This window comes from Podarcis gaigeae (assembly GCF_964106915.1).
Source record: "Podarcis gaigeae genome assembly, chromosome: 13".
Classification (NCBI taxonomy): Eukaryota; Metazoa; Chordata; class Lepidosauria; order Squamata; family Lacertidae; genus Podarcis; species Podarcis gaigeae.
The window spans coordinates 17,941,813-17,967,104 of record NC_139689.1 but is presented as its reverse complement, the minus strand read 5'-3'; the positions used below and the strand labels follow the sequence as shown (position 1 = coordinate 17,967,104).

At 48.5% G+C, this 25,292-nt stretch overlaps 4 protein-coding genes across 10 annotated transcripts; 1 reads left to right on the top strand and 3 right to left on the bottom strand.

Moving 5' to 3' along the window:
* Positions 1-104: 104 nt before the first annotated feature.
* Positions 105-4,259, bottom strand: LOC310829354 (crk-like protein). 2 transcript variants are annotated; one of them, XM_083707682.1, is made up of 3 exons: positions 2,334-4,257; positions 1,712-2,167; positions 105-852 (listed from the first exon to the last, which is right to left on the bottom strand). In XM_083707682.1, exons 1-3 carry the CDS (start codon positions 2,505-2,507, stop codon positions 727-729), a joined length of 756 nt encoding a protein of 251 aa, XP_083563808.1. In that variant the 5' UTR covers positions 2,508-4,257; the 3' UTR covers positions 105-726. The 2 variants fall into 2 exon arrangements, with proteins under 2 accessions (XP_083563808.1, XP_083563807.1); XM_083707681.1 differs by lacking the exon at positions 105-852 and having other exon boundaries at positions 1,449-2,167; positions 2,334-4,259.
* Positions 4,260-6,667: 2,408 nt separating this feature from the next.
* LOC310829355 (uncharacterized protein) lies at positions 6,668-10,571 on the bottom strand. 3 transcript variants are annotated; one of them, XM_083707683.1, is made up of 5 exons: positions 10,430-10,571; positions 9,224-9,351; positions 8,515-8,652; positions 7,619-7,765; positions 6,668-7,059 (listed from the first exon to the last, which is right to left on the bottom strand). In XM_083707683.1, the coding sequence occupies exons 2-5, from the start codon at positions 9,227-9,229 to the stop codon at positions 6,934-6,936; spliced, it is 417 nt and encodes a 138-aa protein (XP_083563809.1). In that variant the 5' UTR covers positions 9,230-9,351; positions 10,430-10,571; the 3' UTR covers positions 6,668-6,933. The 3 variants fall into 3 exon arrangements, with proteins under 3 accessions (XP_083563809.1, XP_083563811.1, XP_083563810.1); XM_083707685.1 differs by having other exon boundaries at positions 6,668-7,056; positions 10,430-10,567; XM_083707684.1 differs by having other exon boundaries at positions 9,224-9,354; positions 10,434-10,559.
* A 3,921-nt stretch (positions 10,572-14,492) lies between these two features.
* On the top strand, positions 14,493-23,069 carry TLCD3B (TLC domain containing 3B). 3 transcript variants are annotated; one of them, XM_083707676.1, is made up of 6 exons: positions 14,493-14,628; positions 15,592-15,725; positions 18,549-18,632; positions 20,973-21,192; positions 21,362-21,457; positions 21,598-23,069. In XM_083707676.1, the coding sequence occupies exons 1-6, from the start codon at positions 14,572-14,574 to the stop codon at positions 21,907-21,909; spliced, it is 903 nt and encodes a 300-aa protein (XP_083563802.1). In that variant the 5' UTR covers positions 14,493-14,571; the 3' UTR covers positions 21,910-23,069. The 3 variants fall into 3 exon arrangements, with proteins under 3 accessions (XP_083563802.1, XP_083563804.1, XP_083563803.1); XM_083707678.1 differs by lacking the exon at positions 15,592-15,725 and having other exon boundaries at positions 14,495-14,628; XM_083707677.1 differs by lacking the exons at positions 14,493-14,628; positions 15,592-15,725 and adding an exon at positions 16,817-17,362.
* Positions 23,070-23,258: 189 nt separating this feature from the next.
* Positions 23,259-25,256, bottom strand: LOC310829356 (fertilization-influencing membrane protein). Of its 2 annotated transcripts, none has more exons than XM_083707687.1 (4): positions 25,110-25,256; positions 23,975-24,118; positions 23,516-23,603; positions 23,259-23,372 (listed from the first exon to the last, which is right to left on the bottom strand). In XM_083707687.1, exons 1-4 carry the CDS (start codon positions 25,201-25,203, stop codon positions 23,345-23,347), a joined length of 354 nt encoding a protein of 117 aa, XP_083563813.1. In that variant the 5' UTR covers positions 25,204-25,256; the 3' UTR covers positions 23,259-23,344. The 2 variants fall into 2 exon arrangements, with proteins under 2 accessions (XP_083563813.1, XP_083563812.1); XM_083707686.1 differs by having other exon boundaries at positions 25,053-25,221.
* Between the last annotated feature and the right edge of the window lie 36 nt (positions 25,257-25,292).

Here is a 25,292-nt window from a genome sequence, read left to right as displayed (position 1 = left end):
TTGAGGCCTGGGTTGTGATGCTCGTTACCATAACAACTGTGCTACTCTTTTCCCATATTAACCCTCTAGCCCCACCCCAGAAGGAGTAAATTTCCAGCAAGGGATAATCAGCAGGAAACTTTAATTAACAAGGCAGTTTGGAACAGACAACAAGTGAAGCAGGGGCTCTATAAGGAGTGGGGAGGATTTCCTGTCAGCCATCTGGCCAAAGCCAAGCACTCCCCCCCCCCCTGCCCTGTTTCCCCACCCCAAGTGGACAGGATCAAATGGGGGAAAAAATCACAAGAATAAGGGGATCAATAATCAAAGCTCAAGAGTTTCTGGGTTCACAGGGCACAGGATGGGGAGTTGCAAGATTCAAGGGCACATAATCAGAGTTGAAAAAATCACAAGGCCAAAATGGATCAATGTTTCTAGGGAGGAAATATGAACGGGTCCCCGTAAAGAGTCAAAAGTTTATAGGGTTCAACTACCACAGCATTTTAAGAACAGCGAGTCAAGGAACAAGGTTCATGGGTGAAGGAGTCCAAAGTGGTAGAAGAGGTCCATATCCAAGGAGCTTGAGTATCAATGAACCGGATGATCAATAACATCCACCGGGTAGGTCAAAATTCAAGGAAGTACAATGTTTGAGACGGTCAGAAGCTCACAAGTGTGGGTCAGAGTTCAAGGGTCGTGCCCCACTGCAGGGAAAGTCAGCGTTCTATGGGTTACACCATCAAATGTTCAGCTGGCTTCTTCAGGGTCCAGGACCTTGACGTGGGTGAAGGGGAAATGGCCACGGCGCCCGTTCAGCTCCCCCTCCCATTGGCCGTTGACATTCATCTTGGTGACAGCAATGAGGTCACCCACCTGTAGAGCATCATGAGACACAGAAAGGATCAGAATGCAAATATCATGGGGGCATTTTTTTTACCCACCCACCACTGCACAGCCAGTTTTCCCTTTCCTCCTTCCTGCCCCCCTGGAAATAAGCCTTTCTCCTGAATAAATCACACAGCTTCTCATCTTCCCTTCACTGCCATTTCAAATGAGGAACAGGATCAAAGGCAGGGTGTGTTGTATGGAGTTTTGCCGCACGGAAACATGACATGGATTGAAGATCCTAGTTTTCAGGAGTGTAGCCTGGCAATGGGACCACAGAATCTAATGTGTGGATGAACGTCTGCACTCCCACACAGCCTCCACACCCTTTCCCATCCATAGAATCATAGAGACCACAAGGGCCATCGAGTCCAACCCCCTGCCAAGCAGGAAACACCATCAGAGCACTCCTGACATATGGTTGTCAAGCCTCTGCTTAAAGACCTCCAAAGAAGGAGACTCCACCACACTCCTTGGCAGCAAATTCCACTGTCGAACAGCTCTTACTGTCAGGAAGTTCTTCCTAATGTTTAGGTGGAATCTTCTTTCTATCTGAACTGACACATTCTTTCCTCCTTCCACTACACCACTCATCCTGCTCCACAGCTATTCAAAGTTATGCTCATCAACCCTCCAGATAAGTGTTATGCTGCATAACTATTTCATTTGAATTAATGTGCAAAATCTAGTCCAAACGCAAGCTTTTTGTTTGGGGGTGCGAAGAGGGCCGGACCAGAACGCCACATTTCTGTGCAACAAAAAACAGTAATCTGCACATTTCCCCAACCCACCTGGTAACCAGGAACCCTGTGCACTTGCTCCCAGTGCAGACCACCCCATTACTTGCCTCGAAGGCCAGTGCCGTCTTGTCGCTGGCACCGGGCACCCTTCGCTGCACTGCCCTCGCTATGACCGGAGCGTGGCGAGGGGCACCGTGGCTGCTCGGGTGAGCGTACGGACAGGGCTGGACGTACGGCACGGGGATCATGCCCACACGCCCATCGGCCCTCTGTGCTGTCCACCACTGCTCTTCCGGCTTGGCCAGCACCCTCAGCGGTTCTCCCTTGGAGAAAGGGAGGTCTTCCTGATCGCGGCCGACGAAGTCATAGAGAGCCCGGACCCATTCCCCAGCGGGAGGCGGCTGGGCAGAGGCCGGCGCCACAACCCGTCCCACGGGGGCGACCAAAGTGGTCGTGTCTAAGTAGTGGAGGCGGTAGAAATCTAGCAGAGCAGGGAAGCCGTCAAACTCGTGCTCCCCGATCCGCAGGCGCCCGGGGAGGCTGTTTATGATGTAGTGAGACACCTGGAGGAAAGAGAAGGGTAGAGAAGCAGGAGGCTGTTGCACCGTGACCCTCCGCAGGCACACACCCAGCTTCCTCCCTCCGCTTCCAACGTGCAATTAAACCCACACACTTTCAGCTCCTCCTATGGGGCCCTTCCACCCCCAAATTCCCTTTTTCAGAAATCACCTTGGAGTTCTCGCTGACGGACAGCACGTAGTCGCCGGGGCAAGTGGTGCTGTCCCGTACCAGGAAGGTTCCATGGCGGTGTCCCTGGAGACAGGCGGCTGCTTCCTGCCGGCTCAGAGCCCCCATATACCACTCATGGGCATCCCCAAAAGCCGACATGGCTTGGGGCAGCATCAGGGGGTGGAAAGAAACCCACCCCCCTGTATTATAGCCGAGAAAACTGATCTCTAAGTTGCCCTGGAGTCTGAGAGCACTTTGTCAAGAGGAAATTAACCTGTTGAACAGTGACCTCATGTAGCTGTTCCGGTTTCCTTCCAGCTCAGTGTGACCTCCAAATAATCCAGATACACATAACACCCTCCCCCCCCCCCAAGGAATACGGTTCTTCGTTATGTCGCTCCACCCCAAGTTCTCTTATACTGAGATAATCTAAATTTGATATCCCTTGACAGCATCCACACCCCTCTTCTCGGACAATAGTAGATTTCCAAAAAGGAAAGAAATAACTAAGAAATGCAGACAACACTTCTACAACCTGCAATCAAATCCTGGAAATTAATGGGATGTCATGAAAAGTTAGGTCACTTCTAGACATCCCTCCCAAGTTCTAATATAATGGGGAAGGGGCACTTCCCTGACCAACCTACCCTATTAACAGTTAAATACCTACTCAAATACAGGTTCTACTGAATAACCATCTTCATATAATACAACGAAACCAGTGGTATATCTGCAGGGAACACGTACAGTATATTTACGTCCTTGTATTAGAACATCCCTACAAAATTAAGAGGTCATACTTGGTGAATTAAGTAGCACACACAACCCTCCCCCCCAAAAAGTGTGATATGACTGCAACCTCTAAAAAATCCTCCAGAATTCCTCCAGCACCTCATCAACGTAGCAGGATACTGCTGGTTGTTTTTTTAAAAAGTCAAGGTTTGGAGGAAATCAACCTTTTCAAAACCTAATCTTTCTCAGATGAAGAGACATACCCACCAAGTGAATAGAATAACTTCCACAGAATTGCAACACTCCCATATGAAAGCATTCTTACCCCAGCATAGGATTTAACCCACCAAAAGGTTAATGGGGACTTTTCACAGATCCACTCCTGTTATCAGCCCGTCCCCAATTCACTGGTTATCCTCTGGAGAAAGGTACAGCACCCCAAACAGCGTCCCCTAATGGAGACCATTCCCCAACCACCTCGATAGATCACAAATTGGCCACCGTTCTCTACCCCACCCCCCAACTAGCCCCAGTGCAGCAGAACAATAATAAAACACACCCCCAGAAGTAGCCTGGCTCCCAAAATTTCCAGCATCCAAAAATATTGCACGCAGCCTCCCGAAACCTATCTGCCTACCACCCCACCAGCTCTGGACAAACAATAATGCAACTCCTCACTCCCCTCCGATGTCCATGCATCCACTCTACTACTCTCCAGTATTCCCTGGAAGCAACACCCCGATGCTGCATTGCAGCCCTTTAACGGATCAAAAGCAATCTTGAAAAGCCTCCCCCTCCAAAAAGGAAAAAAGATCAGCTGTGCACCCTCCAAGCGCTCTTCAGCGTGCCCCTCTGCAGCAGCGCCACAATGAAGCCCTCTCTCCCTTGTCTGCACATGGCTTCCCTCGCACACCTCGCCTCCTCCCGGGGAACCCCACAGCTCCCGGCCACGACCTATTGCAGCCCCGCTCCCTCCTCCCCAGAGGACCCAGGCATCCTGGCTCCCGGCTCCCCGTCTCTAACCCATTCAGAGCCCCAGCGCTCCAGCCAGCAGCCTCCCCTCCCTCAAATCGCTGCAAGCGACCCTGATTGCAGCTACAGAAGGGTTGATGGGAAAGTGACGCACCCCCGCTCCCCCTTTAAACCGGGGAGGGGCGGCCATCTTGAGGCCGGGCAAGCTGGCCGTGAAGCTGCCGGGAAGGGGAAAGAGTCATCTTGGCTGTGGGAACGAGCCCCAGTTCCAAGATGAAGTCGCCTCTCCATCTAGCGACAAGCTGCTGCTTTTGTGATGGGAGGTTTAACTGTGGGCTTCCCACTCCCCCCCCCCCTGTTGTGATAATGCTTCAGTAAAGAAGGACGAGAGGACCGGCTGTTTAGCAATTGTTGAATATAGTGATTAAAAGTATTTTGCTGGGATATCCAGGGTATCAGTTACTAGTGCTCTTCCGCTCCATTCAAATTTTACATCCCTCATCTGCACATGCAAATATATCAAACTACTGGAGCAACAATCTTATGCATGCTTACTTGGGAGTACGGTAAGTCTGATGGGATTTTGAGTAAGGCATGCATAGGATCCCATTGTTAGCCTTGTAAAGAGACTTGGTGAACTAAGGTGCATGCACCCCCAATAGGAAGTTGGCTTTTATTTTTGAGGGACAGTTTCCCTGTTAGCTGGGATAGGTCAGTCAGTAGAGCATGCGTCTCTTCAAGTGCCACATTGAGCAAAAGATTCCTGCATTGCAGGGGGTTGGACTAGATGGTCGTTGTGGCCCCTCCAACTCTATGATTCTATGAGAAACCATACTTTATCCTTGATGGCCCTAGGTCTGCAGAACCAAAAGGTAGCACACAATAGTTTCTTCAGACAGCCAGGGCACCTCAGCTTCCCAGGAACATCTTCAGGGCTAGGCACAGACTTTCTGGTACAACCCTATTCCCCAATCTCTTCGTGATCCTTTTACACTTTCCTTTGCTCATTCTCCTCCATGTTTGCCTAGAGCTGTTAGTGTATGTTTGTGGAACACAACAAAATATAACAAATGCTGAAAACAAAACTATAAGGGGTATCTAGAACTGAACATAGCAAAACCAATTTCCATATGAAAATAAGTATAACAGATCAAAGTTCTAAATAACTGCATTATTCTGTACCTTATGGCTCCAGTACATTACAAAGACTCCATTTCTCCATAAATCTGTTACCTTGCTGTCTACCCTCTCTGGTTCTAACCACATGTGAGCTTAACCATGCATACTGTGTCCCATATTTTAATTATTTCCCCCCTCATAGATGCTCTGTTTCCCCCAATTTTGACAAATAATAATTCTGGCAGCCATCAAGAGATGTTGTCTTCATTCCCTGTCCTCTATTAAAAGAGCTTCTTGAGCATACCCAAATGGGAAAATTAGAGGACCCTTGGGTAAAGTATAGCCCATTATTTCTTCAATTTCTGTTCTTATCTCTTCCCAGCACTTTCTGAGTTTAGGACACATCCAGAATATATGCCATATCCCAATGTTTGTGTTTTTACATCCAGCTGCCTAGAGCTATTTGGGTGTGTTTTCCTCTCCAGGACATCTACCATTACTGGTCCTGTGGGAATGGATCCTGGAGATAAGAAACAGGCATGTGAGCCTTCTCCAGCTGTGCTGATTACTTTTTAAAATATTCATATTGTTCATTGAAATTACATTGAGGTGGATAGCCATGTTGATCTGTTATACTCAACTAAATATTACACACGAAAGCTCATACCTTGAAAGTTTATATTTAGTTGATCTTAAAGGTGCCACTGGAATTATTTAAAAAGATTTTTTCATCTTTCATCTTGTTATTTATTATGTTTATTGAAATGTTATTGCGTTTTTAAATGTGATTAAAGTTCAGTGCTTCTTGTGAGCTAGCTTGATCTGTATCCTGAAAGGCAGAATGCAGATAATTGTAATGGTAATTAAACGCCTGTCCCTCATGTGTTTGTGCACTTAAGAGGGGGCAAGGGTGTTTGTCACATTGTAGATGCTTTTATGTGGCTTGGAGGGACTACTGGTCATTTTTGAGGCTATCACTGAGGCCCCATCTGCACTATCCATTTAAAGCACTATGCTACCACTTTAAACATGGCTTCCCCCCCAAAAAAATCCTGGGAACTGCAGTATGTTAAGGGAGCTGTGAGTTATTAGGAGACATCTATTCCCCTCCACACAAAGTGATTTAACAGTCAATCCCTCTTCCCAAGAAACTCTGTAGCTCTGTGAAGGGAATAGGGAGCCTCCTAGTAACTCTCGGCACCCTTAACAAACTGCATTTCCCAGGATTATTTGGGGAATGTCATGACTATCTAAAGTGGCATGATACTGCTTTAAATGCAATCGGGGAGGAAAGCTTTTTTTTCCCTACTGGAAGATACTATATTATTATTTTTTATTTCACACAGATCTTCTGACAATGATATCCTCATTGCATTTCTTCCAGCTTCCAACATTCAACTGCATACTTCGGTGAACAAGAAAAAATACCTAAACTTTTTCATAAACTTCTCCATGCAGCAAATGTCTATTAAATGGACTCCATTTGCATTCTCATTAAAGAGAGACACAAGTGATATTCAACCTGCTTTATTATAAAATGCAGCAATTCATATAAAAACATTAATATCAAACATGCAGTACAAAGTACAAAAGCACTTGAAAAATCAACATGAAAAAGAAAAAGCTCAGTTTCAAAACTTCTTGCATCAGGACAAGTTAATTATGTCAGGCTGAGCAACTAACTCCCCATTTTACTTGTCCACCACTTGTATGAAGACTTCCAAAGCCTCCCACACTCCCAAATCACAGACATAATATTTTTGTTATTTTGAGTTCTTTATCGCAGTTTGATCTCAAAGCAAATGCAATTGATGTTCTGGCAGTCTGGGGGCTGGTATGTGCAGGCACAATCGCAGAGTGGACACAAGCGAGGAAAGGAACAAGCCCCTGGTTCCCAGCCCTGCTGGTAAGAGACAGAAATTGTACACTGTTAACCTATGGAAATACCTGCATCAAGATGTTACAGCATCCTTCACTAAACTTGAGACTCAGGGAAATACTGAATAATGATTACCACAAGACTGTTGCAAGGCAGGGTATAAATATTTTAAATTAATAAATAGGCATTGTCTGAAGATAAGATATCAGCAAAGGTTAGGTCTGAATATCATGGTAAGTTCCCTTGACATTTTTCCACTCTGAACACCTGTAAGTTTGATGTTTCTCAACATGTAGGCCACAGCCTCCCTGGAGAAGCTCTGACAAGCTCTAAAGAAAGTGTAAGTGTCTGTCTACCCTGTTCATCTTTCTTCCTCCCACACGGATCCCTCTTGCCTGTCCCTCTCCTCCTTTCAAATTATATATACTGTTTTGCTTAGCATATGATTTTAAGTATGGGCTTTAGTAAAAAAACAAACGAATTAAGTTTGTAACCAGAGGTACCACTGTATTCAAATGCCCCAGGGAGAACTAGTCTCAGATATTTCCAAAAAGCTGATCAATTATCCGGAGGGAAAACTCACATTAGTACAGGTGCAGTAGTGATCCATACAGCGGGTTGGGGAAGGAAGGGCACAGTCACATGATTCTGCACAGGTCAAACAGCATTCGCACATGTTTGGCCAAGGCCGCTTTTCACAGGAACAGCAGTTGGCACAAAGACCCCGGGCCTGCAAAGAGGTAAGAGAAGGAAAACCAGGTTGGTTCACCAAACAACTTGAGTTAAGAAGCAATTCCTTTTATCTCTTATAGGCTAGAGCTCCTATGATTTGTTACGGAATTGATTGCAAGTAATCCAAAATTGTCAGAACACCAACCGCACAATATTAACAATGTGAATTTGTTCCCCTTTCTACTTGCTCTCCAAAGGACTACTGCTCCCATAATGCACTGTCATGTGGTATGCTGTAATGCACTATGGAAAAGATAGATCTATTCTCATTACTACACCTATAATAATAATAATAATAATAATAATAATAATAATAATTTATTATTTGTACCCCGCCCATCTGGCTGGGTTTCCCCAGCCACTCTGGGCGGCTTCCATAGAAACCAGAAAACACTAAAATATCATACATTAAAAACTTCCCTGAACAGGGCTGCCTTAAGATGTCTTCTGAATGTCAGGTAGTTGTTTATCGTTTTGACATCTGATGGGAGGGCGTTCCACAGGGCGGGCGCCACTACCGAAAAGGCCCTCTGCCTGGTTCCCTGTAGCTTTGCTTCTCGCAATGAGGGAACCGCCAGAAGGCCCTCGGCGCTGGACCTCAGCATCCGGGCAGAACGATGGGGGTGGAGACGCTCCTTCAGGTATACTGGGCCGAGGCCGTTTAGGGCTTTAAAGGTCAACACCAACACTTAAAAATCCCCAAATGTGTTTGCCCTTTCAACTATTGCCATCCCTTCCCCAAGTTACCATCAGGCACTGTCGGAGGACAAGGACCAGGGCCAGGAGTATTAAGTAGGATCCAACGACCAAGAAAACGATGGCAGGGAGAGGCAGGAATAAGGTTGTGGCAAAAGGGAGGTCTGGTGGAGGGTTCAGCGATGGAGTCTGTAAGGGGAGGAAAGCCAAAGGAGAAGGGACGTTTACAGTATGGAGTGGTGAGGAGGAAGAAGAGCAATTAAAGGAATTACATGGCTGAGCACTGAAATACAGCTTTTGACTTAACATGAAATACCTTCTGGGAAACTGGAAGGTTCTTAATATCAGAAAATTGGCAGAGGGAATGTTTAACCTCTGACCAGAAGCATATAACCAAGTGTATAGCTTCTCTGACATAGGTTAGTACATGTTTGGAAGTTAGGTGATTCCTCTTAATTTGGTGGTGGCAGCAGCAGCTGCAGAGATAGAAACTCACTAAACAGTACTAACCTTCAAATATCTGTGAGGCACAGAGGATCACATACTAAAACTTATATGGAGAGTATCCCACAATAATCAATATGCCAAACTCAAAATGTTTGAATTTTAACACATGGTTTTCAAATCAGTCTTCACTGATTCCTAAGTAGATTTATTAAATTTAGTTCAATCACATGTCAAACTGGGAGAGGAGAGATGGGGCACTTTGAGAAGTGAAGTGAAGGGCAGTGTGAATACAGAGTAAGAATGCTCTACTTACTGCCATTCCTCAGTTGGGGAAGGACTAGGCATCAACCTCTGGAGGCTCCATGGATAGCTCAGAGCCCCGAGGAAGAGACAAATAACTTGAAGCTATTACAGTCCATGCTTCCACTTGTTCCTTATAGTCTGCTAAATCAAAAGAGAGGATCAGAATTTACTAAACAACAGAGTTAAAACTCACTTTCTTCATGAAGCTTTCATGCATATACATTAACTCTGAACACTACTGATTTCAAAGAGGTCTCAACCATATTGAGACTGATCAAACAGGCTCCAAAGCTCTTATGTTGCTGTTATAACACACACATGTGTAGAATGGTATTAAAGTTTCAGTGTCACTGGGATAAATAAATTTTTATTTTGGAAATGAAGCTCGAATATTTTGACAGTTTTGACAGTCTTCTCTTTTGACAGTTGACCCCACAACCCCCTCCCACAAGCCTACTTCCCCTCTCCCTGTTCATAGCATTCCTTCCTCAAAATTCCCTCTTTCCATAACCAAATGGAAACGAAACAGGCCTTCCTCCTCCTCCCAATGTTGATGAACCTCCAGGCTCTTCTCATTGATGTCCACTCCCTTATGAATATAGTTTATCATTCACGGTGCAGCTTTATTCGTAGCACGTTCATACGTTTCCCAGGCTTCCTGCATTGTGGAGCGAGCGGCCGAGACTAAACTGGGCTCTGAAGCTCAAGCCGTTGTCTCTCAGCCTGGCCTACCTCACGGGGCTTTTGTGAGGATAAAACGGGAGAGTGGGAGACGCTGCTCTGAGCAACTTGGAAGCCATGCAGTATGTAAATATACCAAGGCGTCCCTCGGTCGCCCTGGAAACCGCACCTGCGCGCGCGGCCCGCTACGGGCTCCCACTGCGACCAAACTCTTTTAAGGCCGCTGTTTTCCTCCGCGGAAGTGAGGCGAGAGATAGGACAGGAATGAAAAAAGTGGCGTCAACGGAAATGCGGCGCCTGCGCCAGAAGTGACGTCAGCGAGAGGGGAAGCGAGTGGGCCTCTTCCATTTTGGTGCGGGGGGGGCGGGATGAGGTACAATAGTCAAAGCCCTTCATCTAATCTCGTGGCCGGGAATTTCCCTTATTTCCTGCATTCGAGTAAACGTCGTCCCAGTTCATTCCTAACAAGCAACCCGCCAAACCATCAGCCTTTTCCTCCACTCTTCTCTCGGTCCTCACAGAAACGTCGCCAGACAGACTCATCCTACCTATTGAAGGAAATCTACCCAGTAACGGGAGTGTTCTGTAGCGCGGCATTGGCCCGTTGTAGCGACCAATCAGGCCCCGAAAGCTGGAGGGAAGGAGGCGGGGCGGGGCCGGGTGGGGGTAAAACGGAAAGAGCATCATATTCTAAAGTTCATGACAGTCGTTGCTCCACGAGCTGCGCATGCGCGGATGATTCGCTCGGTTTTCTTCGCCGTTTACCGCGGCGCAGCGCATGCGCTCAATAGCAAGATTATAGATTTATAAACAAAACACTTGAACGCGGAGGCTGCCAGCGGGTTTACTTCGGGCGTCATATTCAGTCTCCTCCAGGACAGAAAGAGGCCGCTGCTGATAGAAAATGACGGGGGAAATTGATGCAAGATTTTAGTGTTAGGTGTGACAGAGAAGTGGAGTGTCCACGCCCCATAAACAGCAGCAAAAATAGGAGATCGTACTATTATTCGGGAGTTGCTCCGTATTTATTTTCATTTTTTTAATTAAGCATTTCAAAGTGCAGCACACCCACCCATCTGCATGCATGCGATTCGACGGAGCCCCAGGATTTTGAGTGCAACTGAGCACAGGATTTGGCCTCGCCTCGGGGTACAATTTAAGCAGATTCGGCTTTCCTGCTGTCTGAAGGGTATTTTGCGTGAGGGTTTGGAACTAGAAACCAGAGCAGATGCTGCAGAACAGCTTCCCCGTTATATTATTATTATTATTATTATTATTATTATTATTATTATTATTATTATTTCATATTAGGATACTTCTGCTCCGCTCTTCCAAGTGAATACCCATAGCAGCTTACGAAAGAAATAGAAACCCAATATACAATAGCAAAGCCCCAAATCAATACAAATTATTGTTCTCTCAACACAACAACATTTCACGGGGCGGCTGCACTGCAGGGCTGTTGCAAAGCGCTCTTTCTTTCCCTCCTGCAGTACCGCAGCCTGCAAGAAAGAGGATGATTAATGGGCTACATTGGCGTTGCCAGGGTTTTTATTTTTAAACGCATTTCCCGCACTAAATGACAATCAGAGGTGAGAAATGGGGGAGGGGCTCCGATCCCACGTAGAGCCTCGGCTACGGAGCTGCGATCTTCTTTGTTTGCTATGGACAACGCTCCCCCCTCCCCACGTGGTGGTGGGGTTTGGGAGGGAGAGAAAAAGAGAGAAGGGAACCCAAGAAGTCCCGTCTTCAGAAAAAACCGCGTTGCCCCCTCTTCACTTTTCCTGCATCTGTCTCGAAGACGGGTTGCAGCTCTGTGCACATGCGCAAAGCGTCTCTCCTGCTCCACCCCTCCACCTCCCCGTGCCCCCGCTACTGTTGGCGGCTCGTTGTTGCCACGGAAACCACAAACTATCTGAAGGGGCAGTTAGGCCTGGGGCGGGCTGCGTGCAATACGTTAGATGCGCGGCGAGAGCAGGAGAGACGAGGGCAGGCCGCGATTTGGGTTTGCGCAGACATTTGCTGCAATAATTTAAATGTATTAATCACCCCTCGTTAATTAGCCCCAGGACTAGGCGGGAAGGAGAGCGGACCTGCAGAGTTACTCAGATGCGCCCAGGTGAATGGCGGTGCATATGTAATAATTGAAAGAGTCATTTAAATATATACGCAGATCTGCCTTCATAAGAAAATATTTAGGTCGCTGCATTAATATTCCTGAAGGTGGGTAAGCATTTAGGTGCCTCGTTCTCGTAAAAAAATGGATTTTCACTCTTCGCACTGGATGGCTCATTTGGTAGAGCAGCAGACTCTTCATCTCAGGGCTATTGGGCAAAAGGTTTCTGCATTGCAGGCGGTTCGATTAGATGACCTTCGTTGGTCTCTTGCCATTCTATGAAATTGACACCTATGGTTCATTTATGTAATAGAAAATATGTCATTTCCCCCCCTAGATATACAGTGGTACCTCGGGTTAAGTACTTAATTTGCTCCGGAGGTCCGTTCTTAACCTGAAACTGTTTTTAACCTGAAGCACCACTTTAGCTAATGGGGCCTCCCACTTCCGCCGCGCCGCTGGAGCACAATTTCTGTTCTCATCCTGAAACAAAGTTCTTAACCCGAGGTACTATTTCTGGGTTAGCGGAGTCTGTAACCTGAAGCATATGTAACCTGAAGCGTGTGTAACCCGAGGTACCACTGTAATGCTGAAACTTCAGCATATTAACAGCTTCCCTTTTTGGTTCCTATCCAAAGGTTTTCACGCTGAACTACTTACTCATTGTTACTAAGTGGTTGCTAATCAGAAAAAAATAACATTTAGATACCCCAATGTTTTGAAATTTACTATGCGTTTTTCACTCAGAAGTGCTAGCTGAGCAATCCTAACCTCTGGCCATGTGGCCCCAGGGACCCTGGAGCGGCTGGCACAGCAGCAGGAACCAAATCCATCCCATATCCAGCGGTTCATTGGCTGTCCTTGCTCTGCCTGTCCCTGTGCCCTTAATGCTCCATTTGGGGTGTCTTTTTCCTAGCTACCGAGGACACCAGGAATTTCAGCAGTGGCAGAGCCTCCTCAGCCCATTATTAACCCACTCAAGAGTTGGACTGCAGCCCAAATCTTCAAATATCAGACTCCCCCCAAAGAATTATGTGCTTCAGTTATGCTGGCTGGGGGCCTAAAGAAGTTCCCAAATGGTGGTCTCCAGACAAACTTCATTCTGGTGGTCTACAGCTTGTCTGAAATTACAATTAAATATCATACAGCATCTAGTGCAATACACTGAAATTGCTACAAAGGCAGAGCGGTCTGCCAATTTTCATGTGGCCCATGGGGCTAAGTGGGGGGGGGGGCGATTTTGGGAACCACTGGGATAGAGGGCAGAAGCCTTGCTGCACTGATGCAACACCAGGTATGCCACTAAAATATACTGGTGAATACCTCAGATACGCTAGAGGTGCACTTCATTATAGCGCAAAGATAAAATACCATATTGTGGCTTTATTGAATATAGCCACAACCTTAACAAACCTGCCAGCCAAAAGGAGTACAATAACTGGATGGAGTAATATGAAAGAGCCACCGAGATCAAGTGGGTTTTCCAGGTCTTTTTGAAAACCTAAAGTGTGGCTATTTCACACAGGGTTGCACTGTTGAGATCAATGACATCGGAAAGTGCACAGCTTTGGATTGTGTCTGTGTTTGCATAAAACCTGCTGCTTTCTTTTTTTCGTATGTTTGTGTTGTGGCGTTTATCCCACAGGAGTAAATATATGTTTTATTTATTACATTTCCATCCAAACCTTTATTCAAGGAGCTCAAGGTGGCAGGCATAACCTCCCTTCATTTCATCATTACAACAACCCTGTGAGGTAGGATTAGGCTGAGAGATTGTGACCAGCCTAAGTGATCCTCATCAGGGAATGGGAATGGTCTGAGTCTAACCCTCCAGCCCAGTGGTTCTCAAACTTTTTTCTCTGGGACACACTTTCAGAATAAAGTATGAACCGCTCGGAGACCTCTAGGTATAGGGAGGTATATAAATTCAGTTGATAATAATAATAATAATAATAATTTGCTTGCACCACACTGGATTTTTATTGATAAGAAACACATTGGAAAACAAAACAAAAAATAGCAGTGCTTGATTTATATCATAGAACACACCTACTTTATAATATGCTCATGGGACATTCAGAATGTATAAAACAATACATAAGAACACAAATCATCTCCCAGATACAATATTGATTGTCATTGAATCTTCCTGCCACACTTGCCATCCTCTCCTGCCCAACCCGTGTGACACGCCACACCCTTTTGAGGACCACTGCTCTAGCCACTAGGCCATGGATGGGTTATTAGGAAATGCATCTCTTGGTTACCTCAGTTGTTTGTTCCAGTACAATTTGATCACTTGGGTTGTGGAATGCCATCCCTAGTGAGCTGTGCCAGTTTCCATTTTTATTACCGTAACTTTCAGGAGGAATGTGAAAACCTATCTTTACCTTGGGTAGGCAAGGTGGTATACAAATTAAATCAATAATATATTCAAGAAATAATATGTGGTTGAAGTAGAATCCTTTTCAGCTGTGAGATTTCAATTACATCTTCATTAGCCCCTTAGGGAAGATCGCTTGCCAACATGAAATACCCTCCATAGATGTGGAGGACAGCGGATGGTTGGGATGTCATTTGTGACCACTGCTGTCTTTGCTAGGATGGCATGGGAACAGGTGAGTTGGTTGAGGTCAAATATGTGCACTTCATTGATTTCTGTACCAGTGAAGAGGCTCCTCCCAGAAGCAAAGGAAATTCAGTTTTCTCCAGCAGCAGATGGTGGAGAGTGGGGTGGGGAGAAGGGGAAGGACAGGACGACCCAGGAAATAATGGCACAATTAATTGAAAAGCTCTGGAATGTAAGAGTTATCGATGGACTTTGTGGTCCAATCCAGCAAGGCAGTTCTTACTATGCTCCAGTCTTGCTTTTGATTAAGTCAATTTAGGCTGCAATCCTGTAACCAGGGAGCAAGCCACATCAAAGTACATGGGACTTACTTTCTTAGGCAGTCATGTTTATAGGGTTGCAGTGTGAAAATCTTCATTCATTTTAACAGAAAGTATACTTTGCTCACAATGAACTGGCTGGCTGAGAGCACAATAAGAACTGCCTTCCTGTATGGAGCCAAAGGTCTTGTCAAGCCTTCATCCTGTATCCAGCCCAGTAAGTTCACAAGCAGAGTGTAGCAGGGAGACCCTCTTGTCCTTTGTTCTTGGCATCTGCTAGCAGAGGTGTCTTGCTTCTGTCCGTGGAGCAACCACGTCCACATTACAGCTGATGCCAACAGGGTGGGGCTTTGGGGGGACCCTCTCAGCAGAATAAGTAGAAGGGCCCCTAAACACAGCATTGTTGGCAAACGAAGTAATTCACATTTCCAAATGAAGGTGGTTCCTTGGAGACCATGGACTCCATAGCCTAAGCTTGCCTTGTTGCACCATGCCTCAGCTGTCATGGCTACCAGCTGCTACAATACTTTCCTCCAATAATTTATATGTAAGGGGGGGGGGGGAATGACCAAAATAACCAGCGGAATAGTTGTACTTTGCTGACCAGAGTGATGTGCTGACTTTTTATTGGAGGAGAATCTTCTGTTAGTTAGGAGACTAATCTAATTTTTGACATTCTCTCCCACTCCCAGTTTTTGCAGATAGAATTTCCCTATTTCTTTCTCCTGGGTTTGGCCGCCTATCCTAGCTTCTTCTACACAGTGTATCGGTTTCTGCGTCGCTTTGGGCAAATGGAGGAGCTCAATGCAGTCTATGTATCTGCCAAGTGAGAGACTACCTGGACACCCAGATTCTCTTAGTGTGTGTGTGTGTGTGTGTGTGTGTGTGTGAGAGAGAGAGAGAGAGAGAGAGAGAGAGAGAGAGAGAGAGAGAGAGAGAGAGGTGGCCCTACCATTCATCAGATGGGGGTGAAAGGTGGGAAGGATGGAACAATGATGAGGTGTTGAAGGACGGAGCCCTGTGTGCTCTTGCCTTCAGATATAGTGGAGAGGCAGTCCTATGCTGAAGTTCAAAGCAAGATTCAGCTGCCAGTCCAGTCAGCTCCTGTAGGTGAGCACGTAATCTTCTCCCACACACTTCAAGACTACATAATATCTTTGGCCCACCTTAGAAATGGGTTAAAGCAATTCATAAAACCAGGTCACCTCTGTTCTTTGGGAAACCCACCTGCTGCAGTTCCTATAGTCCAGCACAAGGTGTCAGTATTGCTTTAGTTAGTTCCACAGGCACTTGCCAGGCTCTTTCCACGCACCTATCAAAGGTCACATCAGGGTCACCTGCTCAGCAGGTGGAGCTTTATTGGAGGATTAGTCCCTAATGCTTTGGGAGCGGAAAGGGTTAATTGCCCCCACCCCTTCATTTTACCTCTCTCTCTCCCCGCCCCCACACCCTCCCACTTCCCACATCAGAGACCTGATCCTTCCTCACAAACCAGGCTGGGATTATAGGATTAGCCTAAATCATCCTGTGAGCACGACTTCCTGCTAAGCGAGGGAGAGAGGGAGAGATAGGGGAAAGGATGATCTGGCACTCAGGGGGTTAATTCTGCTGCCTGATTAGCCGCAAATGGGGGGGAATGCCTCCTCCTCCCCCCACCCCCAATCTTCTTAGCCAGCTTCTCCCAGTTTAAAAGAGGCAGAGGCTAAACCCAGGGGACTCCCTGCTGCGGTGAGGGTTTTAAGGAGATGAATGGGCAGATTCCTCTCCCTCCTTCCGCCACTCTTCCCTGTCCCAAGCCTCCCGCTCTGAGTCACCACCCCAAACCTCTCCCCGCTTCGGATCCACCTATAGAGTCCAGCAGCCCCAACCCGCATCCTCTCCCTGCCTCCCTCCTATCAGCACCCGCTTCTTCCCTTTCCTCCTCCTCCCGGGCTCTGCTGCCGCTGCTTCCCCCTGAGCTCCTGGCTGCGCTGATCCTCGCAGCATCCTCCTTCCGCCCGCTCCTCTCCTCCGCCAGTCCCTCCACACACCACAGGCCACTGTCTCTTTAAGTTCCCTCCCGCACTGTGCTGACAGCTGCTCCCTGCTCCCCCTCCCTCCCCTGGCTCTGTCTCTCTGTCTGTCACAGCAGCTCTGCTTGGGACCAACCCGCACACCACCGCCATCCCCCCCTTCCCTCTCCATCCCCCCCTCGCCCCCTTGGATACCATGAGTCTTCCTCGAGGGGAGCGCCTGGAGGGATCCTAGCCCCGCTGACCCTCCCCATCTGTGTGGCCCCCTCCTCCTCCTCCTCTTCCTCCTCCTCCTCCTCCCCCCTCAACCCTGCAGCCTGAGCGAGATGTTTCACGCCTTGGTAGCAGGGGGCATTGTCTTCCCCGGCCTCTTCTTGTTGTCCAAGAACGGCCTCAAGTGGCTGCCATGGCTGCGATGGGAGGAGGCCGACGCGGTCATCGTCTCCGCCAGGTAACCAGGGAGCCAGGGGAGGGAGGATGCAGCCAGGGTCCAGCAGCGGAGGGTGGGCCGCATCAGGCGAGGGTGGGCATCCAGCAGGCCTCAGGTGTGAGGGGCTAGGACTCTTCCCTCCCATATTTTCTTGAAGGATGAGGGTGGACGCTGTGGGTCCAGGGCGTCAGGCAAAGGGGCAGGCTCCTTTGAAAGGGGAGTGGTACAAGGGCATAGAGAGGATGGGCTATGAACTAGGTTTTTCTAATGAGGCGCTTTTTAAAAATAGGTGCTAGAATGAGGCGGGGTTGGGAGCCAGGTTTCCTGGGTCCGTTGGGATTGGAATGGGGTGCAGCAAGTTGCAAAGTGGCTTTCCCTAGTGGATCCGTGGGCATATCTGCAAGGAAGCAGAGGGACAGATCTGCTGGATTCTCTGGGAGAGGTGGAGTGCCTGGGACCATGAGCCAGACCTCTGGGTTTCTCAAGATTGGGGCATATTAATTGGGAATCAAGAGCTGAGCTAAAGCTGAACTCGGGTGATGAGGTGTCACTATCCCACAATGACAGCCAATAGAAGCAGTAGCCCATATAAACCCAGGGTTCCTCTCAGCAAGATGTTTGGAGCCCAGCATTGAGGAGATTGGTGAACCCACGGTTAGGGTTAGGGTTTGGCAAGGTCTGTGACTTGTGAGGGATGAGATTCCGGGGGATCTGCTGTTAAGAGGGTGTTTCAGGAGATCAAGGCTGTTTGCTGGGCTTCCCAGGAGTGTCAAGACACTTGGTCTGCTCAGTGTCTCCAGGGGGACGCTCTGGGGCAGAATGTCTGGTTGCTCTCATTGCTTAGTGCATATATCTAGGCGCTCAAAAGCTGCTCCAGGGTTGGCAGTCTCTGGTGATCACATGACAAGGCTGTGTGTCAGGGTCACGGAGCAGCTGAGGCTCTTAGCAATTGTTGCTGATCCCCTAAGATGACCTTAAGATAGCAGCTGTTCTGGGATGGCAAAGAGCATGGATTTGAAGGTGCTTGGCCGGGCTCAAGGTGGAGGAGGCCCAGATCAGCTCCATGGGGCATTTCATTGCTCTGAGGTCTGCTGGTCTGGATTCCCGGGGTCAGAACTGGAATGGTGAGGAGACTATTGAGTCCAAGAGAAGAGAGAGGCGATGGCAGTTAACTTTGTTTTTGTTTGCCCCTTCTTCCCGACAACAGGTTTGTCTCCTCGGTGCAGGCCATCATGGCTTCCACGGTCGGCTACATCGTCTCCTCTTCCTGCAAGCACATTATCGACGACCAGTAAGTCAGCATTTGCTGTGTGCATGCCAGCCCAGCACTGCAGTGCGGTAACCTCTCTCTCCCTGTGTCTCCCACACCTTTCCCAACCCAGCAGAGTGTTGGCAAGGTCACGCTAGTGAGAAACCTGACACCCTCACCGGGATGGGCACCAAATTTAGAACAGGATGACAGTGACATGTTACAGGCAGATGTGCAGCAAGGAGTAGGCCTGGGAAGAAGTCAGTACAGGGAACTGGAAGGCACAGCACAGGAAATGAAATAATCTTACCAGCAGGAGGTGCTGTGGGGAACAGCATTGGTGGAAGCAGTGGCTTGTGGGAAGAGGACAGTGCCTTGCTGTTTCTGCCCCATAAGAAGGTATTTGGGAGGTAGTTGGAGAGTAAAGTCGGGAACTTTCCTTTTGGAAGCTGCTCCCACTTGCTACAAATCCAACAGGGGGTGCTGGAGAGAGAGAGCAGGGCAAAAGCGATGGCAATAACTGAGGCAGATTGGCCTGTGTGGCACAGAGCGCTGTCCGTGGTGCTGCAGAAATGCTAGCCTCATCCCTACAGCTTCTAGGTTCAGCACCATGGGCAGCTCCCTCTTGCACAAACAGTTCATGGGGCACCTGAGTTGAGGATTCCCAGAGCGTGTGCTGGAGAGAGAGCAAAGGGGCAGGAGCCGCTAGTCCCACTGGATTCTAGGACAGCTGCCAGACCTTGGTCTCTGCAGAGACCAATTTGGCAAGAGGGCAGCTCTGCAGGGCAAGCAGGACCATAAACACAGCAGGAACCCAGAGAGCTCCTGGAAGAGGGACGGGATAGAGGTGTGGGGTGTGTATGTGTCTGGGCCTTTTCCAATCCGCCATCCCTTTTCGCTTTGCCATCAGGATTGCTTCATTTCATGCTAATGAATTTAGCTGGGATTAGTCCCTTCCCCAGGACAGGCTAGAATGGGGAGCACGTGTGCTAATTCTCCCCTAGGATAGAGCAGGGCAGGGGATTAGACCAAAGCAACAGCTGTTTCTACTGCTGATTTGCGTTCTGTGGATTCATAATTGGCTTTATTGGGCAACCAGTGATGACGAATTCCTGGGCTCCCTAGAGGGGGGAGGGGCTCTAGCAGGTTACATCATATGGAGGCTGGATATCTGGGTTTTTGGAGAGTAAACTCCAGCTGGTTAGAGCAAGGCAGTTAGAGACAGGAGTTGAGGATTCTCTTAGGGCAAAGAGAAGAGTTTCCAGATTTCTGTATATCCATTACAATGCTCTCACTGTGCCCTTTGCACTGGGAATCTCCTGTTGGGAAGCAATGTGGGTGAGGGTGGGCAAGATTTCAACTCTTTTGAAGCGTTCCCTTAACTGACCCCAATGCCGGGCTCCTGATATCATCTTTGCAGTCCTGTAGCACAGAAACCGTCTACCAGCGCCCCCACCTCCACCCCATCTGAATTCTGCTTGGAACCCACCTGCCCCATTTTGGTCTCCAAGCTGAGCACCCCACAGCGTCTCTTGGGCCCTGCATCCCGCATAGCACTGCAGCATCCTGGCTGCTTCTCTGGCATTTGGCCTAATCACCTTGCATGGAGCCATCAGCACAAATGCCCAGGCAGGCTGCAGTGGTGAGGGAGGAGAGTGACGAGAAGTCAGCTGGGGAGGTGGCAGTAAGGAAGTCACAGCCCAGATTTAAAGAAACAGCACTCCATTTGCCTTCCTCTCAGCTTGAAGGGGGAAAGGGATCAGGGCTAGAAGCACCTTTTTCAGTCCCTGAATTCCCCTCTTATCACCTGAAATGGAATAGGATTAAGGCCAATGTCTTGGACTTATTTACATTAATCCTATTACCTTTTATAGAACTTGTGGACTTCTAAATAAGCACAAGGTCGGAAGCATGGTTTGCTGCCGGTAGTCAGACAAAATATCCCGGATCTAAGGGGATTGAGGGTGCCCTGACTGGGGGTGGCAGTGGGGCTGTGGTCAGGATTGAAAGGCAATGTCAGGACAAGGTGAGGTGGGAATGGCAGCCCAATGCTTGGTTATGGCCGTGGTCAGCGTGGCTTGGAGAAACAACAGGGAGCTGTTAAACCACAGAGAGCCCAGCGTTGTGAGAGCAGAGAGCAGGAATGGAAGAACTTGGGGGGTATGGGCAAGGCTTTGTTCTCATTGACCTTGTGTGAGCAGAGCGCATCAGCAGGTCATCAATACTCATTGATCATGGCCGTGAGCCTGTTCCAAGGGGGCGGGGCAGCTCCTCTTGCTGCTCCCCCCCCCCCCCGCTGGAATTCCCTGCTGAGTCACTGCCAGGACTGTGTCTTGCTCACAACCTTCCCCTGCCCTAGCATTCTTTCTCCTCCTTCTGCAGGCACTGGCTGACCTCCTCCTACACCCAGTTTGCCATCCCCTACTTCATCTACGACATCTACGCCATGTTCTTGTGCCACTGGCACAAGTACCGGGTCAAAGGGCACGAGTCGGCCGGCACCCGGACGCTGCGCACCGTCGTCCGCACCTACTTGCACAAGGAGTTCCTCATGGTGGTCCACCATCTCTTCATGGTGCTGGTTTGCTTCCCCATGTCCGTGGTGAGTGTGGCCTGCCATGGGAACCTCTGACCACAGGAGGAGGAGGAGGCAAGGAAGGGATGGGATGCCAATGTATGGAGCAAGAGTGGGGCAGAGAGGGGCTGTGTGCTTTAGAGGCTGCTAACGCCCACCCCCCAAAAGTCACCCTTCTCGCTTTCCCCCACTTCAGCTCTGGCGCCAGGGCAAGGGCGATTTCTTCCTGGGTTGTATGTTGATGGCTGAGCTCAGCACCCCTTTTGTCTGCCTCGGCAAAGTCCTCATCCTGGTAAGTATGGCCCAGTCCTGTGGGTTTTCTGGGGAGAGGAACGAGAACCCAGCGGGGCAGAGCAGGTTCTTGGGCTTCCTGGAGGGAGCTGGTTGTGGCCTGACTGCCCTCTCAACCCCTCCTCTTCTTTCCTGCCACAGTACAAGCAGCAACACACCCTTCTTCATAAGGTGAATGGGATAATCATGCTGATCACATTCTTCTGCTGCCGGATCCTGCTCTTTCCTTACATGTACTGGGTATACGGGCACTATGCCGGCCTGCCCCTTTATCGTGTGCCCTTCTCCATCCCCGCCGAGTACAACTTGGGATCGGCCATCCTCATGGCGCCCCAGGTTTACTGGTTTGGCCTCATATGCCGTGGCGCTTTCCGCGTATACCGCTCCCAGGGCGCTGCCAAGGATCAGGTGCTGCGAAATGGGCACAGGCCAGAGACGCAGGTGCTGGACTGATGATACCTCTCCCTCCTCAGCCACAGACGGACAGACCACATTTCCTCTAACTTATTTATTTATTGGGGTATGGGAGGGACTGGATGGATTGGGGGAGTGGGCTCCTAGGCCAAAGGGGATTTGGGGAGGCCTGGAAAGGCGTTGTGGGGGGTGGGGGGTTCCAGTGAAGTATTTGGAAGGGACAGAGACAGTAGTCCTTTGGTGCAGTGTGGGGTTCCTTTGCTAAAGGCAGCCCTCTAATATTGCAACACTCAGTATTTTGAAACTCCTCGGGGGCGGGGATGGGGGTAGAGACCTAAACCAAAGGGATATATATATATATATATATATATATATATATATTATATATATGATGTTTCTTTTACAGAGGGACTTTCAGGCCAGTGGTTATATAGGAGGGCTGAGAACAGGATACATGGACGAAGTTTATTTGAGGCTGCAAGATAAGAACAAGGCATCTCTAGTGTGTTAGGGGCTCTCACAAATCACACCCCCCAAATAATATATGTGCTATTTATTTCCACACAATGCTGTGAGCACCCCAGGACTACCTGAGCCCATACTAGGCAAGGAGACAACTCAGTTATTTGGGTGGGGTGGTGCTGTTTCTTGGGAACAGAGAGAGATGCTAGTGATGCGGGTGGGGAGGAAGGGAAGAGAGACAACGGGGGCTTTTCTATACTATTATCCATAGAGTCACAGTATCACAGCTATTATTAAAAGGGGCAGGGAAATAGTCTGGATTTCCTCACACTGTATTATTAGGGGTTCTATCAGCAGAATTAGGAATTGTTGTAGGGTAGCTAATAGGGAAACACCCTGGAATTTTTGGATGCAGCTAAATTGCAAGTGATCTTCAGTATTACTGTGATGCCACCTGCCCAGAAAACCCCCAAATGCTGTATAAAATGTATCCCCTTGCACTGGGAAGGTTCCAAGAGGTGTGCTTCCTAACATGCGCCCACCCCTCCCTCCACCTAGCAATAACCAAGCCTCTTGCCTCCACCTCCTCCTCTGTTCGGCACACCAACCCCTTCCCTCTTCCCTCCTAGGAACGCCCATTCCATGGGGCAGGGATCCAGCTGTAAATAGGGGGCGGGCGGGCTGTATTTATAACCTGAGGTCTGCAAAAGTATTAAAGGAGCCTTTATCTAATGCCAGCAGAGGGCCAATGTGTGTCTTTCTTTCTTCTCCCTGCTAAGCCTTCCACCGGCCGATCGCAGTACTGAACTTAGGTCTGTCTGCTGTTTAAGCCCTCGTGTGCCCCATAAACCAAACCTGCCAATCCCAGCTCTCCTTCCCCCATTGATTTTCCATTGGCACATCACACCAATTGCAAAAAAACCCCCTCATTCAATAGCCTTTTATTGAACAGAGGAAAAGACAAAGAGTGGCTGGCTGGCTACAGAGCCGTATCTGCTGATCACCTGGATGTTTATCCTGCATTTGACTTCTTGAAGATCCTGAATGAAATTGCGGAAGAAGAAGGAGGGGAGGGGGTGTCATTCCATCCGTGGAAGTGGGAGTAAATAATGATATCCAAAGGCAATAAGGAGGCAGGGAGAATACTTGCAGCATAACATACACCGACCAAAATGACACGTACACTTTTGATATGATCTGATAGAGGAAGAACAGCAGGATGAGTATAATGGATCCCACTAGGATATAACGCAGCTGGTGAGGGAATGAACCTGCAGGGGGCAGAGAAGAGGAGGGTTGGTTTGTCACGGGGAAATAGGGCAAGGCTAGAGCAGAGCAAGGGCAAAAGGGCAAGGAGGAGGAAGCCCAAAGCAGCCCTGAATCATTCTGGAAAGGGAGGACAGCAGAGGTTAGGCATAGAGCAGGGGGAATCAGGCCATTAGTCCAGCTAGCCTAATATGGTCAACTCAGGCCATCAGTGGTGCTCTGGGTCTTTCCCAGCTCTTACCTGGAGATGCCAGGGATTGAACCTGCTGGGACTTGGTGCCTGCAAAGGCTGTGCTCAGCCCCCTCCCCTGCAGGTGCTATTGGGGAGGGAGCGTTTGAGAGAGGGTCAAGAGACAGGAGTGGCAGGGGGACTCACTTGGGGGAATAAACTCAGGCTGCTCTCCAATGAGCTTGTAAACAGCAAGGATCTTCTTCTCATCCGAGTCGGGATAATCAAACCAGAGCGGCTGATGTCGGGACAAATCTGTCTCGGTGGCATTTCCCAGGTTTCCTGCACGAGCTGTGGGCCCCAAAAGCACCTCCCATCAGTGGGCGCTTTTAGCATTCCTGTGCTTAGTCCATTTACCTCATTACGAACACAAGCACACAAAAAAAATCTGTTTTCCAAGAAACATTTGCTACTAATTTCCTGTTCCACGAACAGTCATGCCTTTGCATTGCAGCAGCAATGAATATTTGCCTTCCAGCCAGCCACACAACGCTAATGCTTTATCGTAGCCCTGATTTAGGCCCCACACAGCCCACCGCAAACTCCTTTTGGCCTCGCAAACAGCTGCCCCACACAGCCCTTTACTTTGCTTGGGCAAGAGCAGAAGTTAAAAAGGAGCAAATGTTTCCTGCTACAATCTGTGCTGCAAGACGAACGTGGAGAAGGAAAGAGACCTCCAAGATCATCAGAACCTTATTGGGACAATAATCTCCACTGAGAACCTACTTGGAAGCTACTGCGGTAATGGGGAATTTTGGCAGTAACCATATCACTTCAACAAGTATAACATGTAGTTTCAAAGGGCCTTAACTTGGTTGGTTTATATGGCTGGAACCATATAAAAATATAAAATATAAAAATAATGCAAGATTGTTGACACGTTTCTAGATCAGAATCCAAGGACTCCCTGTTATGGCTTTCAATTAAAGCAGTTTAAAACAAGTAGTGTGGAAATGCCAGGGGTCAAAATTATACTGTGGAGAGACCCTTCACACAGCCAATTGAAACATCCCAGGGTTCATAAGGCAAGGTCTAGGAAGCAGCCTTAAACCTAGGATCAGTATTGTCTACCCCAACTGGCAGCAGCTCTCCAGCATCTCAGCTGGAAGGTCTTCCCCATCATCTCCTACTCCAGACCCTTTTCACGGGAGATGCAGAGATTGAACCTGGGATCTTCCGCCTGAAAGGAATAGCACTGAGCCATGGTCACTTCTGCAGCACTCACTGCTGCTGGGGATGAGTGGGGTGGAAGGAGGCCCAGTGGAGGGAGACCTGTGCTCACCTGTCACAAGCCGAGGACTACTCAGGATCAGCTCAGGGAGATTTGTAAAAGAGTACAGGAGCTGGAGTAGCAGATTTTGCCCTCTGCTCAGCATAGCTGCTCTCCTGGCCACACCCACTTTCTATGACCTCACAATGCATGTGCCTCCCATCTCTGACCAACACTCCCTCCTTCACTTAAAAG